Here is a 24,764-nt window from a genome sequence, read left to right as displayed (position 1 = left end):
CTCAGACCACAGTGCAATCAAACTAGAACTCTGGACTAAGAAACTCAATCAAAACTGCTCAACTACATGGAAACTGAATAACCTGCTCCTGAATGACTACTGGGTACGTAACGAAATGAAGGCAGAAATAAAGATGTTCTTTGAAACCAATGAGAACAAAGATACAACATACCAGAATCTCTGGGACACATTTAAAGCAGTGTGTAGAGGGAAATTTATAGCACTAAATGCCCACAAGAGAAAGCTGGAAAGATCTAAAATTGACACGCTAACATCACAATTAAAAGAACTAGGGAAGCAAGAGCAAACACATTCAAAAGCTAGCAGAAGGCAAGAAATAACTAAGATCAGATCAGAACTGAAGGAGATAGAGACACAAAAAACTCTCCAAAAAATCAATGAATCCAGGAGTTGGTTTTTTGAAAAGATCAACAAAACTGAAAGACCGCTAGCAAGACTAATAAAGAAGAAAAGAGAGAAGAATCAAATAGACGCAATAAAAAATGATAAAGGGGATATCACCACCGACCCCACAGAAATACAAACTACCATCAGAGAATACTGTAAACACCTCTACGCAAATAAACTAGAAAATCTAGAAGAAATGGATAATTTCCTAGACACTTACACTCTCCCAAGACTAAACCAGGAAGAAGCTGAATCCCTGAATAGACCAATAGCAGGCTCGGAAATTGAGGCAATAATTAATAGCCTACCAACCAAAAAAAGTCCAGGACCAGATGGATTCACAGCTGAATTCTACCAGAGGTACAAGGAGGAGCTGATACCATTCCTTCTGAAACTATTCCAATCAATAGAAAAAGAGGGAATCCTCCCTAACTCATTTTATGAGGCCAACATCATCCTGATACCAAAGCCTGGCAGAGACACAACAAAAAAAGAGAATTTTAGACCAATATCCCTGATGAACATCGATGCAAAAATCCTCAATAAAATACTGGCAAACTGGATCCAGCAGCACATCAAAAAGCTTATCCACCATGATCAAGTAGGCTTCATCTCTGGGATGCAAGGCTGGTTCAACATACGCAAATCAATAAATGTAATCCAGCATATAAACAGAACGAAAGACAAAAACCACATGATTATCTTAATAGATGCAGAAAAGGCCTTTGACAAAATTCAACAGCCCTTTATGCTAAAAACGCTCAATAAATTCGGTATTGATGGAACGTATCTCAAAATCATAAGAGCTATTTATGACAAACCCACAGCCAATATCATACTGAATGGGCAAAAACTGGAAAAATTCCCTTTGAAAACTGGCACAAGACAGGGATGCCCTCTCTCACCACTCCTATTCAACATAGTGTTGGAAGTTCTGGCTAGGGCAATCAGGCAAGAGAAAGAAATAAAGGGTATTCAGTTAGGAAAAGAAGAAGTCAAATTGTCCCTGTTTGCAGATGACATGATTGTATATTTAGAAAACCCCATCGTCTCAGCCCCAAATCTCCTTAAGCTGATAAGAAACTTCAGCAAAGTCTCAGGATACAAAATAAATGTGCAAAAATTACAAGCATTCTTATACACCAGTCACAGACAGACAGCCAAATCATGAGTGAACTTCCATTCACAATTGCTTCAAAGAGAATAAAATACCTAGGAATCCAACTTACAAGGGATGTAAAGGACCTCTTCAAGGAGAACTACAAACCACTGCTCAGTGAAATAAAAGAGGACACAAACAAATGGAAGAACATACCATGCTCATGGATAGGAAGAATCAATATCGTGAAAATGGCCATACTGCCCAAGGTAATTTATAGATTCAATGCCATCCCCATCAAGATACCAATGAGTTTCTTCACAGAATTGGAAAAAACTGCTTTAAAGTTCATATGGAACCAAAAAAGAGCCCACACTGCCAAAACAATCCTAAGTCAAAAGAACAAAGCTGGAGGCATCATGCTACCTGACTTCAAACTATACTACAAGGCTACAGTAACCAAAACAGCATGGTACCAGTACCAAAACAGAGATATAGACCAATGGAACAGAACAGAGTCCTCAGAAATAATACCACACATCTACAGCCATCTGATCTTTGACAAACCTGAGAAAAACAAGAAATGGGGAAAGGATTCCTTATTTAATAAATGGTGCTGGGAAAATTGGCTAGCCATAAGTAGAAAGCTGAAACTGGATCCTTTCCTTACTCCTTATACGAAAATTAATTCAAGATGGATTAGAGACTTAAATGTTAGACCTAATACCATAAAAACCCTAGAAGAAAACCTAGGTAATACCATTCAGGACATAGGCATGGGCAAGGACTTCATGTCTAAAACACTAAAAGCAATGGCAACAAAAGCCAAAATTGACAAATGGGATCTAATTAAACTAAAGAGCTTCCGCACAGCAAAAGAATCTACCATCAGAGTGAACAGGCAACCTACAGAATGGGAGAAAATTTTTGCAATCTACTCATCTGATAAAGGGCTAGTATCCAGAACCTACAAAGAACTCAAACAGATTTACAAGAAAAAAACAAACAACCCCATCAAAAAGTGGGCAAAGGATATGAACAGACATTTCTCAAAAGAAGACATGCATACAGCCAACAGACACATGAAAAAATGCTCATCATCACTGGCCATCAGAGAAATGCAAATCAAAACCACAATGAGATACCATCTCACACCAGTTAGAATGGCGATCATTAAAAAGTCAGGAAACAACAGGTGCTGGAGAGGATGTGGAGAAATACAACACTTTTACACTGTTAGTGAGATTGTAAACTAGTTCAACCATTATGGAAAACAGTATGGCGATTCCTCAAGGATCTAGAACTAGAAGTACCATATGACCCAGCCATCCCATTACTGGGTATATACCCAAAGGATTATAAATCATGCTGCTATAAAGACACATGCACACGTATGTTTATTGCAGCACTATTCACAATAGCAAAGACTTGGAATCAACCCAAATGTCCATCAGTGACAGACTGGATTAAGAAAATGTGGCACATATACACCGTGGAATACTATGCAGCCTTAAAAAAGGATGAGTTTGTGTCCTTTGTAGGGACATGGATGCAGGTGGAAACCATCATTCTCAGCAAACTATCGCAAGAACAGAAAACCAAACGCCGCATGTTCTCACTCATAGGTGGGAACTGAACAATGAGATCACTTGGACTCGGGAAGTGGAACATCACACACCGGGGCCTATCATGGGGAGGGGGGAGGGGTTGCATTGGGAGTTATACCTGATGTAAATGACGAGTTGATGGGTGCAGCACACCAACATGGCACAAGTATACATATGTAACAAACCTGCATGTTATGCACATGTACCCTAGAACTTAAAGTATAATAATAATTTTTAAAAAAGAAAAAAAAAAAGAAATACATTCTGTAACGTAGTAGCTTCCATAGGTAATGATTCCTCTGATGGATCTGGGTAAAGTAAATTAAAGTGTAAAAACTGGCTGGAAAGGATTCATGATTCTAGGTGCTATTATGAATATTCAGGACTCATGAGAGGAGATCAGAATATCAACAGGAGTTTGAAAGAGGTTGATTTGACCCTCATGGATGACTTTGAAGGGTTCAAGGCTTCAGTGGAGGAAGTTATTGTAGATGTGCCCCTAGCAAGAGAAGTAGAAATAGAAGTAGAGCCGGAAGATGTGACTGAATTGCTGTAGTCTCGTGATAGCAGGGATAAGGATTACTTCTTATGGATGAACAAAGAAAGTCATTTCTTCAGGATCTACTCCTGGTGAAGATGCTGTGCACATTGTGGAAATCAATGATTTAGAATATTCCATAAATATAATTGATAAGGCAGTGGCAGGATTTGAGAGGAGTGACTACACTTTTGAAAGAAGTTCTACTGCGGGTAAAGTACTATCAAACATCATCACATGCTACAGATAAACTTTTTGTGAAAGAAAAGTCAATCAATGTGACTCTTCATTGTTATCTTAAGCAATTGCGGCCGGGCGCAGTGGCCCATGTCTGTAATCCCAGCACTTTGGGAGGCTGAGGCGGGTGGATCACGAGGTCAGGAGTTTGAGAGTAGCTTGGCCAACATTAGTGAAACTCCATCACTACTAAAAATAATAATAATAAAAATTAGCCTGGCATGGTGGTGCACACCTGTAATCCCAGCTACTCAGGAGGCTGAGGCAGGAGAATCGCTTGAACCCAGGAGGCAGAAGTTGCAGTGAGCAGAGATTGAGCCACTGCACTCCAGCCTGGGCAACAGAGGGAGATTCCATCTCAAAAAAAAAAAAAAAAAAAACAAGAAAAGAAAAGAAAAAAGAAATTGCTACAGCCACCCCAACTTTCTGCAATCCCTCCTTGATTAGTCAGCAGCCATCAACATTGAGGAAGACCCCCTATCAGCAAAAAGATTACTCACGGAAGGTTCAGATGATTGTTAGCTTTTTTTTAGCAATATTTTTAAATTAAGGTGTAGTACATTTTTTAGACATGATGCTATTGTATACATAATAGACTAGAGTATATAGTATTAACTTGTTTTTTGGGGTTTTTTTTGAGATGGAGTCTCTCTTAGACACCCAGGTTGGAGTGCTGTGGTGCGATCTCGGCTCACTGCAACCTCTACCTCCTGGGTTCAAATGATTCTCCTGCCTCAGCCTCCCAGTAGCTGGGTGTGTACAGGCGCCTGCCACCACGCCCAGCTAATTTTTTAAAATTTTTAGTAGAGACCACCATATTGGCCAGGCTGGTCTTGAACCCCTGACCTCAAATGATTCACCTACCTCGGCCTCCCAAAGTGCCGGGATTACAGTCGTGAGCCACCGCACCCGGCCAACATAACTTTTATATGCAGTGGGGAACCAAAAAAGTTGTGTAACATGCTTTATTGTAGTGGTGTGGAACTGAACCCACAGTATCTCTGAAGTATGCCTATGTTTCTATTTTGAATTATTGATTTATAGATTTTATTTTATTATCTTTTTGTATATTTGTTGTAATACATTTAGTTAAGATTATTTATGTAAACTATCAGTAAACAGACAACCTACAGAATGGGAGAAAATATTTGCAAACTATGCATCTGACACAGGCCTAATACCCAGCATCTATAAGGAACTTAAATTTACAAGAAAAAAACAACCCTATTGAAAGGACATGAACAGATACTTTTCAAGACATAAATATGGCCAAGAAGCTTATGAAAGAAAGTTCAACATCACTGATTGTTAGAGAAATGCAAATCACCATAATGAGATACCACCTCACACCAGTCATAATGGCCATTATTAAAAAGGCAAAAAATAACAGATGCCGGCAGAGAGGAGAAAAATTTCCATTTTCCTATTGGAAGTAAGCAGCAATACGGAACTGAGTATCTCAGCCTTATTAAGTATGTAAACTTTCACTTATTCTCCTTGTTTGAGCCAGTTTATTTTCCCTGTATTCTTCTGCCTGGTGTCCCTGACTCTAGAGTCTGTCTGGTTCCATTTCTCCAGAAGCAGAGAGTAGTCTCCCATCTTCTCTAGGGAGTGATAGGCATCTCATAGCACAATGCAGGCAATTGTTTGCCTTATAGACTTCCATTCAGTTCTCTTGTTTTTTAGGGCCCCTGTTCATTCCCACTTTTCGTGGTACATGATTTCTCAGCCTTTCTTTAGTTATATAGTAGGAACTTGCTTTTTGACATCTTCGTCTGCAGGCACATGGGTTTCAGTGTTCTCAGTTCTTCTGTTAGGTAACAGTCCTTTCATCTTCTTCCATCTGCTAAAATTATGTTTAAATCTATCATCCATTGTTGTCTGTTATGGCCTTTGTCTTCGTTGGTTTATGCCTTTTACATGATACTGTAATATTAGTGCACTTTTGGATAGAATCCAAGCTAAACTCATGTATTTATTATACCATATTTAACCTCAACTTCTTATTATTTTTTTTCCCTCTGCTCACTATATTTGCCCCTATACAAGTAACCTAGGTGGGCCTCTCCAGTTTTATGTTCCAATTCTGTCATCCAGTTTTTAACCTTCCTATTGGTTCTTCTCATTTTATTGATTATTGCAGTGTTCAGAACAATTTTATTTGTTTACACTGGATATATAATACATACTCATGGAGCAGAACTTTTTATTTTTATTTTTTGATGATTATTATTTTTTTTGAGATGGAGTCTCACTCTGTTACCCAGGTTGGAGTATAGTGGCACGATCTTGGTTCATTGCAATCTCCGCCTCCCGGTTCAAGTGATTCTCCTGCCTCAGCTTCCCATGTAGCTGGGACTACAGGCACGCGCCACCACGCCCGGCTAATTTTTGTATTTTTAGTAGAGATGGGGTTTCACTATGTTGGCCAGGCTAGTCTTGAACTCCTGACCTCATGATCCATCCGCCTCGACCTGCTGGGATTACAGGCATGTGCCATCGCACCCAGCCAGAACAGACCTTCTAAAGTAGAAAAGGATGTATTTTGAAAAGTAATTATTCTCTTACACATTTTTCCTGTCTATGGTGGCACCCCCAGTATCATTTTCCTTTGAGCTATTCTATTTTCAAACATTTTTATTGAAACTCCTTTAAACTGATATATTAACTTGTGAATGTCATCTTTATGCTGTTGAATTTTCTCATGTAAAATCCTTTAATGCCTTTTGTCTTAGTTTCCTAGGGCTGCTGAAACAAAATACCACAAACTTGGTAACAGAAATAACAGGAATTGGCCAGGCATGGGCCACCACTTTGAGAGGCCGAGGTGGGTGGATCACCTGAGCTCAGGAGTTCGAGACCACCCAGGGCAACATGGTGAAAACCCATATCTACTAAAAATACAAAAAAATTAACTGGGTGTGGTGGTGCACGCCCCTAGTCCCAGCTACTCGGGAGGCTGAGGCAGGAGAATCGCTTGAGCCCCAGAGTTGAAGGTTGCAGTGAGCCGAGATTGCACCACTACGCTCCAACTTGGGCTACAGAGTGAGAATCTGTCTCTAAAAAATAAAAAATAAAAAAAAATGTTCTCACAGTTCTGGAGGCCAGAAATCTAAAATCAAGGTGTCAGTAGGGCCATACTCCCTCTGAAACCTGTAGGGAAGGATTCTTCCTTGCCTCTTTCAGCTTCTGGTATTCCCAGACATTCCTTGGTTTGTGGCAGCAAAACTCTACTCTGTCTCTCCATCTTTGCATGGCATTTCTTCTGTGTCTCTTGTCTCTTTGTGTAGCATTCTTTTTGTAAGAACACAAGTCATATTGCATTGGGGCTTCTCTTATTCCAGTTTGACCTCATCTTAACCTAATTTCATCTTCAGTGACCCTATATCTAAATAAGGCCTCATTCTGAGGCACGAGGAGTTAGGACTTCAATTCAATTCAATTCAGTCCATAACACCATTCCATTTCTTCAAGTCTATGTGTTCATTTTAAAGTTTTCTTCGTATGGTTTTTGGACATTTTAAATTTTTGTATATTTTTCATACTTTTTGTTGTCATTATAAATGTAGTTTTTAATTCTATAATTTCTGAATATAGTCAGCCCTTTCTATCCATGCTTTCTGCAATTACAGATTGAAAATATTCAGGGGAAAAAAGCAACAAAAAATAACAATACAACAATAAAAAAATACAAATTTAAAATTATAGTATAACGATTTACATAGCATTTATATTGTATTAAGTATTATAAGTAATCTGGAGATTAAAGTATATGGAAAGATACGTATAGGTTATATGAAAATGCTTTATCATTTTATGCAAGGCATTGAGCATCCATGGATTTTGGTATCCATGGGAGGTCCTGGAACCAGTCCCCAGTAGATAATGAGGGATGACTGTAGTTGTTTGTATATGAAGGTTTTTAAAAATGAATATTGATTGATATGTAGTGAATTTCTTACTTTTCATAATTGTTCAGATGACTTGATTTTTCAGGTAAACAGTTTTGTTTCTGACAAATAATGTTAATTTTCATTTTCTTTTCCTTTTTTTTTTGTTTTGTTTTGTTTTTTGAGACACAGTCTTATTCTTTCTCCCAGGCTAGACAGCAGCGGTGATCTCTGCTCACTGCAACCTTGACCTCCCAGGTGATCCTCCCATCTCAGCCTCCCTAGTAGCTGGCACTACAGGGGTGCACCACTACGCCAAGATAATTTTTGTATCTTTGGTAGAGATGGGGTTTTGCCATGTGGCTCAGTCTGGTTTTGAACTCGTGGGCTCAAGAGATCTGTTTGCCTCAGCCTCCCAAAGTGCTAGGATTACAGGCATGAGCCACTGCACTCACGCCTTTTAATTAAGAGGGGCAAACTCTTTTCTTAATTTTCATACCTCTGATTTATTTCTCTTATTTAATTGTACTACCTAGTACTGCAATGAGTGGTGACAACAACTCATCTTTTCTTATTTCTGACTTTAATGTGAATGCTTCTGAATGTTTTCCATTAAGTAAAGGGCTGGTGTTTGGGCTGTACTGTAGTTTATTCTCAAATTAAATGTTATTTGTTCCTATTTTATATAAAGGATTTTTTAATGAAAAATAGATAGAGTTTTATGATCTTAATATCTACAGAATTGATTACTTGACTTTTCCATTTTTTTAAATGTCATTACTTGACATTTTCATTAATGTATTTACTTTTAGTAATATACTTTCTATTATTGAAACATATCCCTGGAAAAAATGGACTCAAATATGATATATCTTATATTTAATGTACTTCTGGGTCACTTTTTTCCTTTTGGGTCATTTTGATGTTTTACATAGAATTTTTACATTGGTTTTCATAAATGAAATTGGATAGTTTCCTTTTTTGGTGTGTCATCTTTGTCAGGTTTTTGTATTAATATATTTTTTTCATATACAAAAACATTGGGAATTTTTCTATTTTTTCTTTCAGAACATTTTAGACAGCACAGGAGTTGTTCTTTAAATCTGTTAGAATTTTCATGTGAATCTCTGGGTTTTTCCTTTTTGTTTTGTTTTAGGGTATTACTTTTCATATTTCTTTTCATTTTATGAAAACTGATTTAGATAAGTTTTCTGAATCTTGTAGAGTCAGTTTTGGTAATTTACAATCCAGAAACGTTTAGATTATAAAAATGTATTTTAATAGAGTCCTGCAAAATGATCTTATAGGTTTTAGCTTCCTGTTTTTGTTTTTTCTCTGTAATTATTTCTTCTTACTTTATTTGTACATTCTGCATCTCCTATTTATTTACCAATTTGTTTTCTATCAAATCCTTTTTTAAAGCAATCAAAGCTATTTGTATTTATAAATACATGCCTCCACTCATATTTCCTTTCCTGAATTTCCTTCTCAAAACTTCAGAGATAAGAGATATATGCACTTGAAAATTTTTTAGTAGTGGGAGACTGGGGCTTAAACCAATAATCAGTCCCATAATTGCAATTTTTTTTTTTTTTTTTTTTTTTTTTTGACGCGGAGTCTTGCTCTGTGCCCCAGGCTGGAGTGCAGTGGCGCGATCTCGGCTCACAATTGCATATTTTTCAAAATGTTCTTCATATTACGATATTGGAAAAAAAATTGTAAGTGATATTTATTTTCAATCTGTTTTAGGAGAAATATGGGGAGTTGATGAGCATCAGAAAAACCAGGACAGACTTTTGAGACAAGTTGAAGTTAAATTCCAGAAAACACTGACTGAAGAAAAAGGCAATGAATGTCAAAAGAAATTTGCAAATGTATTTCCTCTGAACTCTGATTTTTTCCCTTCCAGACACAATCTCTATGAGTATGACTTATTTGGAAAGTGTTTAGAACATAATTTTGACTGTCATAATAATGCTAAATGCCTTATAAGAAAGGAACATTGTGAATATAATGAACCTGTGAAATCATATGCTAACAGCTCATCCCATTTTGTCATTACTCCCTTTAAGTGTAATCATTGTGGAAAAGGCTTCAATCAAACTTTGGACCTCATCAGACATCTGAGAATTCATAGTGGAGAAAAGCCCTATGAATGTAGTAACTGTAAAAAAGCCTTCAGTCACAAGGAAAAACTTATTAAACATTATAAAATTCACAGTAGGGAGCAGTCTTACAAATGTAATGAATGTGGTAAAGCTTTCATTAAAATGTCAAATCTCATTAGACATCAAAGAATTCATACTGGAGAGAAGCCCTATGCATGTAAGGAATGTGAGAAGTCCTTCAGCCAGAAATCAAATCTTATTGATCATGAAAAAATTCACACTGGAGAGAAACCTTATGAATGTAATGAGTGTGGAAAAGCATTCAGCCAGAAGCAAAGCCTCATTGCACATCAGAAAGTTCATACTGGGGAGAAACCTTATGCATGTAATGAATGTGGTAAAGCCTTCCCTCGAATTGCATCTCTTGCTCTTCATATGAGAAGTCATACAGGAGAAAAACCTTATAAATGTGATAAATGTGGTAAAGCCTTCTCTCAGTTTTCCATGCTTATTATACATGTTAGAATTCATACAGGTGAAAAACCCTATGAATGTAATGAGTGTGGAAAAGCCTTCTCTCAAAGCTCAGCCCTTACTGTACATATGAGAAGTCACACTGGTGAGAAACCCTATGAATGTAAGGAATGCAGAAAAGCCTTCAGCCACAAGAAAAACTTCATTACACACCAGAAAATCCATACTAGAGAGAAACCTTATGAGTGTAATGAATGTGGGAAAGCTTTTATACAGATGTCAAATCTTGTTAGACACCAGAGAATTCATACTGGGGAAAAACCCTATATATGTAAGGAATGTGGGAAAGCCTTTAGCCAGAAATCCAATCTCATTGCTCATGAAAAAATTCATTCTGGAGAGAAACCCTATGAATGCAATGAATGTGGTAAAGCCTTCAGCCAAAAGCAAAACTTTATTACACATCAAAAAGTTCATACTGGAGAGAAACCTTACGATTGTAATGAATGTGGTAAAGCCTTCTCTCAAATTGCATCCCTTACCCTTCATTTGAGAAGTCATACAGGGGAAAAGCCTTATGAATGTGACAAATGTGGTAAAGCCTTCTCTCAGTGCTCACTGCTTAATTTACATATGAGAAGTCACACAGGTGAGAAGCCCTATGTATGTAATGAATGTGGGAAAGCCTTCTCTCAAAGAACTTCCCTTATTGTGCACATGAGAGGTCATACAGGTGAAAAACCCTATGAATGTAATAAATGTGGAAAAGCTTTCTCCCAAAGTTCATCCCTTACTATACATATACGAGGACATACAGGTGAGAAACCCTTCGACTGCAGTAAATGTGGAAAAGCCTTCTCTCAAATCTCATCTCTTACCCTTCATATGAGAAAACATACAGGTGAGAAGCCCTATCACTGTATTGAGTGTGGCAAGGCTTTCAGCCAAAAGTCACACCTTGTTAGACACCAGAGAATTCATACTCATTAGAAACCCTATGAATACTGTGAATATGGCAAAGCCTTCTGAAGGAATTAACACCTCATTGCACGTTACATGATCACTTCCAGAGTAGAAAACTATGAATGTGGGATAGCCTTCTGAAAAAGCCACAAATTTATGAAACATTAGAGAATTCTTCCAAGGTGACAAATTATATAATGAAAAAGCTGATTATCAGAAACTTTCAGCAGACATCTTACTGATAATATTTAATCAGAATTCTCATTGAAATCTGAAACAAGGTATCTGCCATCAGCATAACACAATACTTGAGCTCCTAGCCAATGTATTAAGTAAGAAAAACAAGATTGGGAAAACCAAGTATCAATGAAGAACTATAAAAATAACTTATACAAAAAATAGTTAATTAGAAAACATGTTGATAGAAAAATCTAAGAATAAACACAACAATGAATTGAGGTCTTCATCAAGTTATAAAACATGTTGAAAGGCACCTGAAAAATGATATTTTGTCTGAAAAGACTTGACATTGTAAAAATAAAATTTCTCTCCCAAATCGCTAAGTTTAATATACTTCCACTTGAAGTTTACATCAGTTTTATTTTAAGGAACTTCACAAACTTATCCAAAAATTTTATGTGGAAAAGTAAAGAAACACAAATAGCTGAAACAAACTTGACAAAGCAAATAGAGACGACACACTCTATTATTAGATATATACTTATTTAAAGCTGTTGTCATTTAAACAATGTATTACTGAGTGAATAAATCAAGCAGTAGTAAGATAGCATCGATACAAAAATCCAAGAAGATACAGGAATTCTGTGTATGACAGTGCTATTGAAATCATTGGAGAATGAATGGCTTATTTAATAAATGGAAGGTTCACGGGAGAAAACTTTTAGCTTTCTACTTTATCTCATATACAAAAATAAAATCCAACTAAAGACCAGAATATAAAAAGCAAAATTCTAAAACTATGATGAAAGTAGAACCTATTACTTTAGGGTAACAAGATTTCTTTAAAAACACATAAACGGCCGGGCGCGGTGGCTCAAGCCTGTAATCCCAGCACTTTGGGAGGCCGAGACGGGCGGATCACGAGGTCAGGAGATCGAAACCATCCTGGCTAACACAGTGAAACCCCGTCTCTACTAAAAAATACAAAAAACTAGCCGGGCGCGGTGGCGGGCGCCTGTAGTCCCAGCTACTTGGGAGGCTGAGGCAGGAGAATGGCGTGAACCCGGGAGGCGGAGCTTGCAGTGAGCGGAGATCCGGCCATTGCACTCCAGCCTGGGCGGCAGAGCGAGACTCCGTCTCAAAAAAAAAAAAAAAACAAAAAAAAAAAAACACACATAAACATGGAATAGTCCATTGAATTTTGGTGTGTTGGCTCACAGGCACCCACAAATGTACACAAAGAGATATCACTGTGTTCCTGAATCATGGTTTGTATTGCCCAAAATTGGATATAACAAATTTTTATCAATTGTGGAATAGATAAGTGTGATCATTTCTGTGACAAAATACTGAATTTAGAGAGAAACAAAACCTACTTATAGTTATATGGATAGATTACACTATATAATATTGAGAGAAAAAAATTTAAATACACAACGGAACACAGTATAACATTTGTATAATTTAATAAGATCTTGCAAAGAACAGTACTATGTATTGGTCATGGATCCATATACGACTTGGTTGCCTTTTGTGATGTGGGAAAGGTTTGATGGGAGTTCTTATATTTATCTGTAATATTTCTTTAATAAAAGAGTGAAAGCAGGCCGGGCGCGGTGGCTCAATCCTGTAATCCCAGTACTTTGGGAGGCCGAGACGGGCGGATCACGAAGTCAGGAGATCGAGACCATCCTGGCTAACATGGTGAAACCCCGTCTCTACTAAAAATACAAAAAACTAGCCGGGCGTGGTGGCGGGCGCCTGTAGTCCCAGCTACTCGGAGGCTGAGGCAGGAGAATGGCGTAAACCCGGGAGGCGGAGCTTGCAGTGAGCCGAGATCGCGCCACTGCACTCCAGCCTGGGTGACACAGCGAGACTCCGTCTCAAAAAAAAAAAAAAAAGAGTGAAAGCAATTTTGACAGTGGTGATAAATCTGGTTGTCCAAATTAATGTTACGGGTTTTTCATTTTTTTTCTTGCCTTTATTTTCCTAATTTCCCTAAAATAAGAATCAAATGGGTGGGGGAAACCTGGGCCTGGAGAAATAATTTTAAAATGGAATTTTATTCTTGATCAGATACTAACATTTATAGAAGATTCTCTTTACACAAAACATACCTAACAAGATATTATTTTGTTTACTGTCTCTTCATGTTAATTGGAATAATAAAATCAGCAGTATTTTAGCATTTATTTGAGGCCAATTTTTAATTTTAAACAAATTTTTTTCTAGTTGAAAGGAGTATAGAAACAAAACAATTGGCCGGGCGCAGTGGCTCAAGCCTGTAATCCCAGCACTTTGGGAGGCCGAGACGGGCGAATCACGAGGTCAGGAGATCGAGACCATCCTGGCTAACATGGTGAAACCCCGTCTCTACTAAAAAAATACAAAAAACTAGCCAGGTGAGGTGGCGGGCGCCTGTAGTCCCAGCTACTCGGGAGGCTGAGGCAGGAGAATGGCGTGAACCCGGGAGGCGGAGCTTGCAGTGAGCTGAGATCCGGCCACTGCACTCCCGCCTGGATGACAGAGCCAGACTCCGTCTCAAAAAAAAAAAAAAAAAAAAAAAAAAAAAAAAAAAAAAGAAACAAAACAATTATTATTGGGATAATTGGCTATCCATTTGGGGGGGAAAATCCACCTTCATTTGGGTTGGTTTTGGAGTGAGGGAAAGAGACCATTCATGCATACTGTAAAATATAGTTTACATTCTAATATGTCAAGCCAAGAATAGTTACCAGTGTTGGAGTAGGAGCAATATCTATAGATCTCAACAAAGCTTTCTTTGTTTCTGGATCAATAAATGGGGATGCAGATGCTGGTGATTTTATGTATGCCAGGTAAGGCCCAGTGGAGGTGAAAAATTCACTTCATTCTGTTCCACAGATGTTTTATATTCAGGCCTTTCAAATATTTGTGTTGCTGCCAGGTACAGTGGTGGCTCACGCCTGTAATCCCAGCACTTTGGGAGGCCGAGGTGGGCAGATCACTTGAGGTCAGGAGTTCATGACCAGCCTGGCCAACATGGTGGAACCCTGTCTTAACTGAAAATACAAAAATTAGCGGCCGGGCACGGTGGCTCAAGTCTGTAATCCCAGCACTTTGGGAGGCCGAGACGGGCGGATCACGAGGTCAGGAGATCGAGACCATCCTGGCTAACACGGTGAAACCCCGTCTCTATTAAGAAATACAAAAAACTAGCCGGGCGAAGTGGCGGGCGCCTGTAGTCCCAGCTACTCGGGAGGCTGAGGCCGGAGAATGGCGTAAACCCGGGAGGCGGAGCTTGCAGTGAGCTGAGATCCGGCCACTGCACTCCAGCCTGGGTGACACAGCGCGAGACTCCGTCACAAAAAAAAAAAAAAAAAAAAAAATTAGCTGGGTGTGGTGGCACGCGCCTGTAATCTCAGCTATTTGGGAGGCTGAGGTACAAGAATCACTTGAACTCAGGAGGCAGAGGTTGTAGTAAGCCGAGATCGCGCCACTGCATTGCAGCCTGGGCAACAGAGTGAGACTCCATCTCAAAAAACAAAAAAACAAATATGTTGCCTCCAATTTCATTTTCTGTGAATAGTCTATTCATATATTAAGTCTGCTTTTTTCTACTGGAACTTTAAAAAGTTTTTCTTAGAAATAATTATAGATTTGTAGGAAGTTATACAAATAATACCCTATATAGTACTATTTAGTTCTTGTACCCCACACCTCATTTCTTCTAATGGTAACACCTTATATAACAGTACAATATCAAATTTGACATTAGTACAGTCCACAAACATTACCAGTTTTATGTGCACTTGTGTATGTGTCTGTACAGTTCTATACAATTTTATCTCATGTACAGATTAGTGTAACTACCACTCCCAATAGTCAATATATAAAACTTTTAATACCCCAAAGATCCCTTGTTCTATCCATTTATAGTCATACCCATCTTCCTGTCCTCTCCTCACTCCCCATCCCTAACCCCTGGCAATTACTAATCTATTCTCTATCTCTCTAGTTTTTTTAATGGATTTTTTTCTTAATTTTTGTGTTGTAATATATTCTGGACACAAATCCTTTGTCAGTTATTTGCATTCTAAAAATACTGTTTTGTTTTCAGTTTATTTCAGACACAAAAATTTTTAAGCTGAATGTGAAAATTAGTCTATGATACATTTTGAGTTAACTTTTCATGAGGAATAAAATTTAGGTCAAGATTCATTTTTTGGATGTCTACTTGTTACAATGCTATTTGCTGGAAAAAAAAATAGTGTTTCTCCATTGAATTGTTTGGCCTACTTGTGTGTTTCTGAATGCTCTTTTCCAAAAATCTATGCATCTATCCCTCTATCAATGCCACACTGTCTTGATTACTGTAGCTGTATACTGATTGCTCTCACTTTATTATTCTTTCTCTTTTCTTTTTTTTTTTTTTTTTTTTTTTTTTTGAGGCAGGGTCTCACTCCTGTTGCCCAGGCTGGAGTGCAACAGTTCAGTCATAGCTCACTGCAGCCTCAACTTCCCAGAATCAGATGATTCTCCTAACCAAGTAGCTGAGACTACAGGTGTGTGTCACCACACTCAGCTAATTTTTGTATTTTTAGTAGAGATGGTTTTGCCATGTTGCCCAGGCTGGTCTCAAACTCTTGAGTTCAAGGAATCCTCTGGCCTTGGTCTCCCAGAATGCTAGAATTACAGGCGTGAGCCACCACACCTGACATATTTTCAAAATTTATTTATCTATTCTACTTTCTTTACTTTTCCATATAAATTTTGGATCAGCCTGTCTATGTTTTCAAAAGCCCTGCTTAAATTTTGATAGAAATTGCATTAAGCCTTTATTTCACTGTGGCAGAATGGAAGTCTTTACTATACTGAGCCTTCCACTCCATAAACACAATATGTGTCTTATGTAAGTCTTCTTTGATTTCATCAGTTTTAATCATTATTTTGTAATTTTTAGCTCTTGTAAACGTATTAGATTTAAACTTAACTGCTTCACTGGATGTGTGTGTTGTGATATTCTTGTTTGTAAATTCCTTTAGATTTTCTACGTAGAAAATAATATCATCTATAAATGGGGCCGGTTATATTTTGTTCTTTCAAATCTATATGCTTTCTTTTTACTTTTCTGGTGTTATAAATTGTCAGCAAGCTTCTGGAATGGGATTTTAAAGCTGACTTATGGGAGAAAATCAGTTAGCAATCATCAAAGGCCAAAACATAAAAGGCAATAAAACATAAAAGGGGCACCCGGGAGACAGTACATGGGTGACAGGGTCATTTGTACCCCAAACCTCAGCATCACACAATATGCCCAGGTAACCTGCACATGTACCCCCAACTCTAAAATTTTTTTAAGAGATGATATTTAAAGGAGAAATGAGATTGCCCTATACTACAGTAACAGTCACTTGTACAGATAGAATTCCATTGTTTTTATCCCTAAAGTGGGCTGAGTTTCAAAGAACCTAATTGAGATAGGTAATCTGGGTGGAGCTTTGCTCCCATCAGCCAACAACAGGAAGGATCAGTTGTGAATACTGTGGCATCTAACCAGAGATTCCTTCCTGGAATCCCAGTTGAAAAAACAGTGACCAGGTAATTAAGGTCTCTATCAGTTCTGGAACTCCCGACCTCAAGTGATTAACCCGCCTCCGCCTCCCAAAGTGCTGGGATCACAGGCATGAGCCATGTTCTAACAGTTCTATCCATTCTATCAGTTCTAATCATTTTCTCTTGAGCCATGTACACGAATCCAAGAAAGTCTCTTTCTCATGTGTAAGCTCCACAACACAATAAGGGTACCACAGGGGTACACATGGACATAAAGTTGGGAACAACAGACAATGGGGACTACTGGAGGGAGGGATGGAGTGGGATATGGGCTAAAAAACTACCTACTGGGTACCATGCTCACCACCTGGCTGACAGAATCATTTGTACCCCAAACCTCAGCATCATGCAATATATCCATGTAACAAACCTGTACATGTACTCCCCGAATCTAAAATAAAAGTTAAAAAAAAAAAAAGTTAAGGTACAACAGCAAAGATCAAAACTGATTCCTGAAGTCAACCTTGTGATTTTTGCAGGTGTGGTCCATTGTATGTTCAGGGAAACAGGAATTAAAGCAGCAGTAGGGGGTGAAGTGGGAATCAATTTTAGGTCTAATATATGGCACGAAAAGAACATAGGTAATTTTAATAAAATTCTAACTAGAATAGGGTGGTAGAATCCATGTGCTTTTATAAAATTAAATGAGACCCAGCACGGTGGCTCACACTCATATTCCCAGCACTCTGAGAGGCCAAGGTGGGAAGATTGCTTGAGCCCAGGAGTCCCAGACCAGCCTGGACAACAAGTCAAAACCCTGTCTCTACAAATTAAAAAAAAAAAAAAAATAGCTGGACATGGTGGTGCACAACTGTAGTCCCAGCTACTTGGGAGGCTGAGGTGGAAGGATCAGTAGAGGCTGGGAGTTCGGTGAGTTCGAGGCTGCAGTGAGCTATGGTCATGTCACTGCACTCCAGCCTGGACAAGAGAGTGAGACCCTATCTCTAACAGAGAGAATATAAAAATTAAATTAAATGACGAGAGCCACAACCAGGCTGACTTGTGTTTAGGGTTTGAATCTCTTCAACAGACTCAGAGACCTGTGTCTCCTTTGACTAAAAGATTGGAAATCATACTGTAGAGCAAGTAGTGAGTCTCATCATGAATTCACCCTGCATAATTTTGTGTACGTGAAAGTACAATTTGGGGAAAGGATTATCTTTTTTTTTTCTTTTTTGAGACGGAGTCTCGCTCTGTCGCCCAGGCTGGAGTGCAGTGGCCGGATCTCAGCTCACTGCCAGCTCTGCCTCCCAGGTTCACGCCATTCTCCTGCCTCAGCCTCCCGAGTAGCTGGGACTACAGGCGCCCGCCACCCCGCCCAGCTAGTTTTTTGTATTTTGTTAGTAGAGACGGGGTTTCACTGCGTTAGCCAGGATGGTCTCGATCTCCTGACCTCGTGATCCGCCCGTCTCGGCTTCCCAAAGTGCTGGGATTACAGGCTTGAGCCACCGCGCCCAGCCAGGATTATCTTAAAAACACTGAGTGACAGCGATTATGACAGGTTCAGTTTTTCTTCCCTCACCCACTCCACCCTTGTGGTTCACCCCAGGGAGCATGTCAAAACTTCTATGCTATGGGTTTATGCTCATTAAGCCCATCTCATTGACGCCAACAATTAATGATTATAATTTGCATCTGGAACAAAAGTGGCACTCTTCTGTGGAAGTGTCCCAGTCTCTTCTTGTAGACAATGTCATTGTTCTTCTTACAGGTGACATGGTAATGACATCTCCACAGGGAGGGGGCCGGGTGCAGTGGCACACGTCTGTAATCCCAGCACTTTGAGAGGCCAAGGAGGGTGGATCACCTGAGGTCAGGAGTTCGCAGCCAGCCTTACTAACATGGTGAAACCCTGTCTCTACTAAACACAAAAAAATTAGCCAGGCCTGGTGGCACATGCCTGTAATCCCAGCTACTTGGGAGGGTGAGACAGGAGAATCACTTTTACCTGGGAGGCCAAGGTTGCAGTGAGCCTAGATCGCACCATTGCACTCCAGCCTGGGCAAGAAGAGTGAAACTCCTTCTCAAAAAAAAAAAAAAAAAAAAAAGAGAGACATCTCCACAGGGAGAGGAGATCCATAAATATACAGTACCTTTGCCTGTGCTATAAGATACCCCATGCACAACCCGGTAACACATCCCTGCCTACAGTTATAAACTGCAGAGGCTCATCCAGAGACACTCATTTTGAAAGTAAAACATAAGAGGGGTCTCCCCTGGCAACAAGTTTGGATTAGGGCTATATTTTTGGAGCAACAGATGTTTTCCTCTGCCTTACTTCTAGAATCCTCCACAGCCCAGAACCAATTTACCTGGAATAAATTGGACTGTGTTGTAGGATCCACATAGTGGCCAACAGGAGCCCACATCAGACTAGAATATATGACATGGCTTCACAGATTTGTGCCCTGTTTATATTTATTCCAAATTCATCATGGGATGAAACTGTCTCTCCTTAGTATAATCCCAGCCATGAAAGGCAAAAGCCACTGAGCCTTTACCAGCACCACCATCTCCTTTTTAATAAAAAACCTCAGTGGGGTGCAGTGGCTCACACCTGTAATCCTGGCACTTTGGGAGGCCAAGTCGGACGGATCATGAGGTCAGGAGTTCCTGACCAGCCTGGGGAATATAGTGAAACCCCATCTCTACTAAAACTACAAAAAATTAGCTGGGCATGATGGTGCGCGCCTGTAATCCCAGCTACTTGGGAGGCTGAGGCAGGAGAATAGCTTGAACCCAGGAGATAAGGTTGCAGTGGGCCAACATCGTGCCATTGAACTCCAGCCCAGGCAACGGTGTGAGACTCTGTCTCAAAAAAAAAAAAAAAATCTGGACAAGGGCGGTGACTCACACGTGTAATCCCCATGCTCTGGGAGGCCGAGGCAAGCGGATCACAAGGTCAGGAGATCAAGACCATCCTGGCTAACAGAGTGAAACTCCGTCTCTACTAAAAATACAAAAAAAAATTGTATTACAAAATACAAAAAATTAGCCAGGCATGGCGGCACATGCTTGTAGTCCCAGCTGCTCAGGAGGCTGAGGCAGGAGAATCACTTGAACCCAGGAGACAGAGGTTGCAGTGAGCCAAGATCGTGCCACTGCACTCCAGCCTGGGCGACAGAGCAAGACTCCGTCTCAAAAAACAAAACAAAACAAAACAAAACAAAACTGCTCATTATGTCAGAACTAAGAGAACTGGTCTTATGGTGAAAACATGATTTGGTATTCAAAGATTAGGACCTAAAAAAACATTTCAAGGATTAGCATCTATGAACGCATACACTCAGAGACACACAGACCTACATGTATACATATGCACATGACCCTTGTGTAAGCAACACACTTGTTTCCTGCCCTTTGGTAGGATATTTTGTAATGGCTGGGTTACTCCCACCGGGAAGTACTGGCTCAACTTTTTGAGTATCTGTGCGGTTACAGATATGTGTGGTTCATACTTGTGGCTTTGTAAATGAATTGGAATGGGCCTCTCCTCTGCTACTCTTCAACAGGAAAGTGGAGAAAGATAAATGACTTTGTATCCAGACAGTCTCCAGTTCATAAGTCAGACAGGTAAATAGAACCAATGCTAATTTGGGAGATTTGTACAACCCTTCTCCAATTTCCACACTTTTAGAGGAATATGGATAATGAATGACAAGTTAAGAGTATTAAATATTATTCTTGCTAATATTTATATTATTAATCAATTTATAAAAGCCACAAATAATTGTAAGATGGACTGTTTTCTGCAAGATCTCAGGAGTAATTACCAGGAAAAAGATGGATAGACATAGGGAACAAGTGTCTCCTCAATTTTCTGGATATCTAAACCTAACCTTACCTCCCTGGCACCCTCTCCCTCTTCTCTAATCTTGTCTCAAAAACATATAATACAGATCCTGCGGTTTTGTCTTCCATGAATGTCATCTTGCTTTTTAAAAAAGTATGTTTCCAGCCACGCACAGTGGCTCACACCTGTAATCCCAGCAATTTGGGAGGCCGAGTCGGGTAGATCACCTGAGGTCAGGAGTTTGAGACCAGCCTGGCCAACATGCTGAAACCCCGTCTCTATTAAAATACAAAAATTAGCCAGGCGTGGCGGTGCATGCCTGTAATCCCAGCTACTGGGGAGGCTGAGACAGGAGAATCACTTGAACCCAGTAGCCGAAGGTTGCAGTGAGCCAAGACCACGCCATTGTATTCCAGCCTGGGCAAGAAGAGCAAAACTCTGTCTCAAAAAAAAAAGTATGTTTCCTTAAAACCCTATCCCTCTTTGTGTCTCTAGGTATATGGTGGGGACCAGCCTCAACACTACCCGTAAGGTACCCAAAGTCCGGTGGCGACGAAGGAATGAGAAGAGACAGGTTAAAAGAGCATAAAGAGTGGGGGCCAGGGGGCCAATTGCAAAATGGAGGCTGCAAAGGCGCCGAGCTCTGGTCTCCACACTATTTACTGAGTACAGTCACTTAGATCTAAGAAGCAGACGTTCAGGGCGAACGGTGGAAGGGAGGCAGTGCATCATACTATAGCAGTGGTGGTTTAAATGAATCTCCTTTATCCTCAAACAGCACAAATTTAACTTATCAGAGAGTAGCTAGTGGGAGTGGGCTGAACTAGGAGGCTGCACGGCTGGCCACATTCCAACACTTCAAAGGAGTGTCTTTCTCCCTGAGCACAGTGTTTATGGATAAGAGAGCAGGTCTCGCTCAGAGCATGGGAACATAATGGCGATAAGAGGCTTTCCTCCTCAGAGGCCTCTTGTGGCTTTCCACAACTTCCTGTCCCATCTTGTTATGGCCAGTTTATACAGGCACCCTATAAGCCTTTCCCCGCAACAGGTATAGACTCTGTCTTTGAATGCCCTAACATATGTTCCACCCTGTTCCAAATGTACTAGATACCAACGTGCTAGAGAAAAAAAGAAATCCATCAGATAATTTGAGTTTTATTATTTACACTATCACCCTCCACGTCCTGAGTTCAAAGAATGAAGCTGATTATGTCTAACATTTGCTAGGGCTTAGAATAAGGCCTAAATTGAGGATTTAATTTCAAGGTCATTTAGTAGTATTTGTAAGGGTGTTTGGAATATAAGATTTTTTGGAAATTTTTTCAAGAAGTCTCTCTTTATAATTTAACCAAAATGAGTTTGTGGTTAATGCTCTCTGGCCCCACCACCCTAGACAGAATATTCTACCCCTCTCTGAATTCACAGCATTGTCTTCATACACTATTACAGCACCTATCAAACTTATGTGCAATCACAGGTAGGCAGTATAATCCAAAATCTTCTGCACTACAGTCTACATGCATGTATTCTCAATTTTTGGTTCATGATACATGTCATTAGGCAACTTTGACAATATAGCAAACCTCTCTGAACCCCAATTTTCACATTAATTATATTACCTTATGAATCAGAATTATATTACTCACCTTATGAATTTGGGAGATGCATTGTACAAAGTGATAACTTATAAATACTGGGTTGTGGAAGAATCAGCACAAGAATGTGCTCCTGTGCTATTCACTTTGTGCATATTTGTATGTATGTGTGACATGTGATGTGTCAGTGTTTGTATCAGTGAGAGTTCTCCACAGAAACAGAACTGACAGAATATATACAGATACATGTGTGCATGTATATGTGTTTTGTTTATTTACTTACTTACAGTTGATCCTTGAACAATGTGAGGGTTGGGGACACTGCCACCACACAATGAAATCTCTATATAACTTTTGATTTCCCCAAAACTTAACTACTGATAGCCTACTGTTGACTGGAAACCTGGCTGAAAATATAAACAAGTCAATTAACACATTTTGTATATGTATTATATATTGTATTTTCACAATAAAATAAGCTAGAGAAAAGAAAATGTTAAGAAAATCGGCCGGGCGCGGTGGCTCACACCTGTAATCCCAGCACTTTGGGAGGCCGAGATGGGCGGATCACGAGGTCAGGAGATCGAGGCCATCCTGGCTAACACAGTGAAACCCCATCTCTACTAAAAATACAAAAAATAAGCCAGTTGTGGTGGCGGGCGCCTGTAGTCCCAGCTACTCGCGGAGGCTGAGGCAGGAGAATGGCGGGAACCCGGGAGGCAGAGCTTGCAGTGAGCCGAGATCGTGCCACTGCACTCCAGCCTGGGCGACAGAGTGAGACTCTGTCTCAAAAAAAAAAAAAAAAAAGAAAAAGAAAATCATAAGGGAGGGAAGACACTATTCATTAAATGGAAGTGAATTATCATACAGGTTTTCATCCTCATCATCTTCACATGGAGCAGGCTGAGGGGAAGGAGGAAAAGGAGGGGTTAGTCTTGCTCAGAGGAGGCAGAAATGGAAGAGGTGGAGGAGGTAGAAGTGGAGGATGGAGAGGCAGTCACCTGTGGTGTAACTTTATGGAAATATATCATAAGTTGTCTGACTTTTCTGCTTTTTTGTTTCTCTAAGAATGTTTCTATATGGCATCAAACTTCTACCATTTGCTTTAGTTTCACAGTGCCTGTACCATAAGGGTCCATGTTAAAAGGAAATCAAAAGCAGTTTTGAAGAATGGGAACCCTTCTACCAGTTTGTCTAATGTCAATTTGTTTTCGGGCACTGCTTCTGCTTGTCTTTGTCTCATTGTCCGGCACTGGTTCAGAAGCGTTCATCTCCAGCAAGTCATCTGCTGTTAATTCCTCTGGTGTGGCATCTGCTAGCTCCTTAATTTTTTCCCTCACCCCTCACCTCATTTTCCTATTCACAGTTTCTTTCTCTTTCATGATGTCCTTGACTGGCTCTGTCGTAAATCCTGTGAAGTCATGCACAACATCCAGACAGTTTCTCCAGCAGGAATTTATTGTTTTGGCTTGATGGCTTTCACAGCTTTTTCTGTAACAATGATGGCATCTTCAGTGGTGTCATCCTTCCATAAGACTTCCATAATGTTCTATCAGGGTTCTCTTCTATAATGTTGACAATCCTTTCTATAGAGTACCATGTGTAATGAGCCTTGAAGGCCCTTATGACCCCCAATTGAGAGGCTGAATTAGAGAGGTTGTGTTGGGAGGCAAGTAAACCATTTTGACATCTTCAGTGTTAAACTCATGCGGTTCTGGGTGGCCAGAAGCACTGTCCAATATCAAAAGAATTTTAAAGGATAGTGTCTTACTGGCAAGATACTTCCTGACCTCAGGGACAAGGCATCAATGGAACCAATCCAGGAAAAGGGTTCCAGTTGTCAGACCTTCCTGTTGTACAGCCAAAAGACTGAGAGCTGGTGTTATCTTTTCCCTTCAAGGCTCAGGGGTTAGCAGCTTTATAGATAAGGTCAGTCCTGATCACTAAACCTGCTTTTGCACAAAACAGTAGTTATCCTATCTATTCCTGCCTTAAATCCTGCTGCTCACTTCTCTTCCTTACTAATGAAGGTCCTCTGTGGCTTTTTTCCCCCCAGAATAGGGCACTTTTGTCTGCATTAAAAGCCTATTCAGAGGGTCAGGCATGATGACTTACGCCTGTAATCCCAGCACTTTCAGAGGCCAAGGTGGGTAGATCATCTGAGCTCAGGAGTTGGAGACCAGCCTGAGCAACATGGTGAAACCCCAACTCTAGCAAAAATACAAAAAAATAGCTGGGTGTGGTGGCAATGTGCCTGTGGTCCCAGCTTCTTGGGAG

General features: G+C 39.8%; 1 protein-coding gene and 1 long non-coding RNA gene across 38 annotated transcripts in view; one reads left to right on the top strand and one right to left on the bottom strand.

Annotated features, from left to right (window-relative positions):
• Positions 1-24,764, top strand: part of ZNF569 (zinc finger protein 569) — a 103,647-nt gene that overhangs the window by 61,370 nt on the left and 17,513 nt on the right. For 32 of the 35 annotated variants that reach the window (XM_074023366.1, XM_074023369.1, XM_045381332.3 and 29 more), the window contains one exon: positions 9,529-13,110. The exons of 2 other annotated variants lie outside the window; for them this stretch is intronic. In XM_074023366.1, coding sequence (XP_073879467.1) covers positions 9,529-11,351 — 1,823 coding nt within the window. In that variant the 3' untranslated portion in view covers positions 11,352-13,110. Of the gene's footprint in view, positions 1-9,528; positions 13,111-21,387; positions 22,920-24,764 lie in introns of those variants that run through there. One more of the 35 variants, XM_074023382.1, reaches the window with a different exon arrangement.
• Positions 1-24,764, bottom strand: part of LOC135968485 (uncharacterized) — a 53,316-nt gene that overhangs the window by 20,929 nt on the left and 7,623 nt on the right. The gene's annotated exons all lie outside the window — the stretch shown is intronic.

Source organism: Macaca fascicularis, chromosome 19, assembly GCF_037993035.2.
Source record: "Macaca fascicularis isolate 582-1 chromosome 19, T2T-MFA8v1.1".
In the NCBI taxonomy this organism is placed as follows: Eukaryota; Metazoa; Chordata; class Mammalia; order Primates; family Cercopithecidae; genus Macaca; species Macaca fascicularis.
Note: the sequence above shows the minus strand (reverse complement) of the source record. Positions and strands in the feature narration are given on the sequence as shown.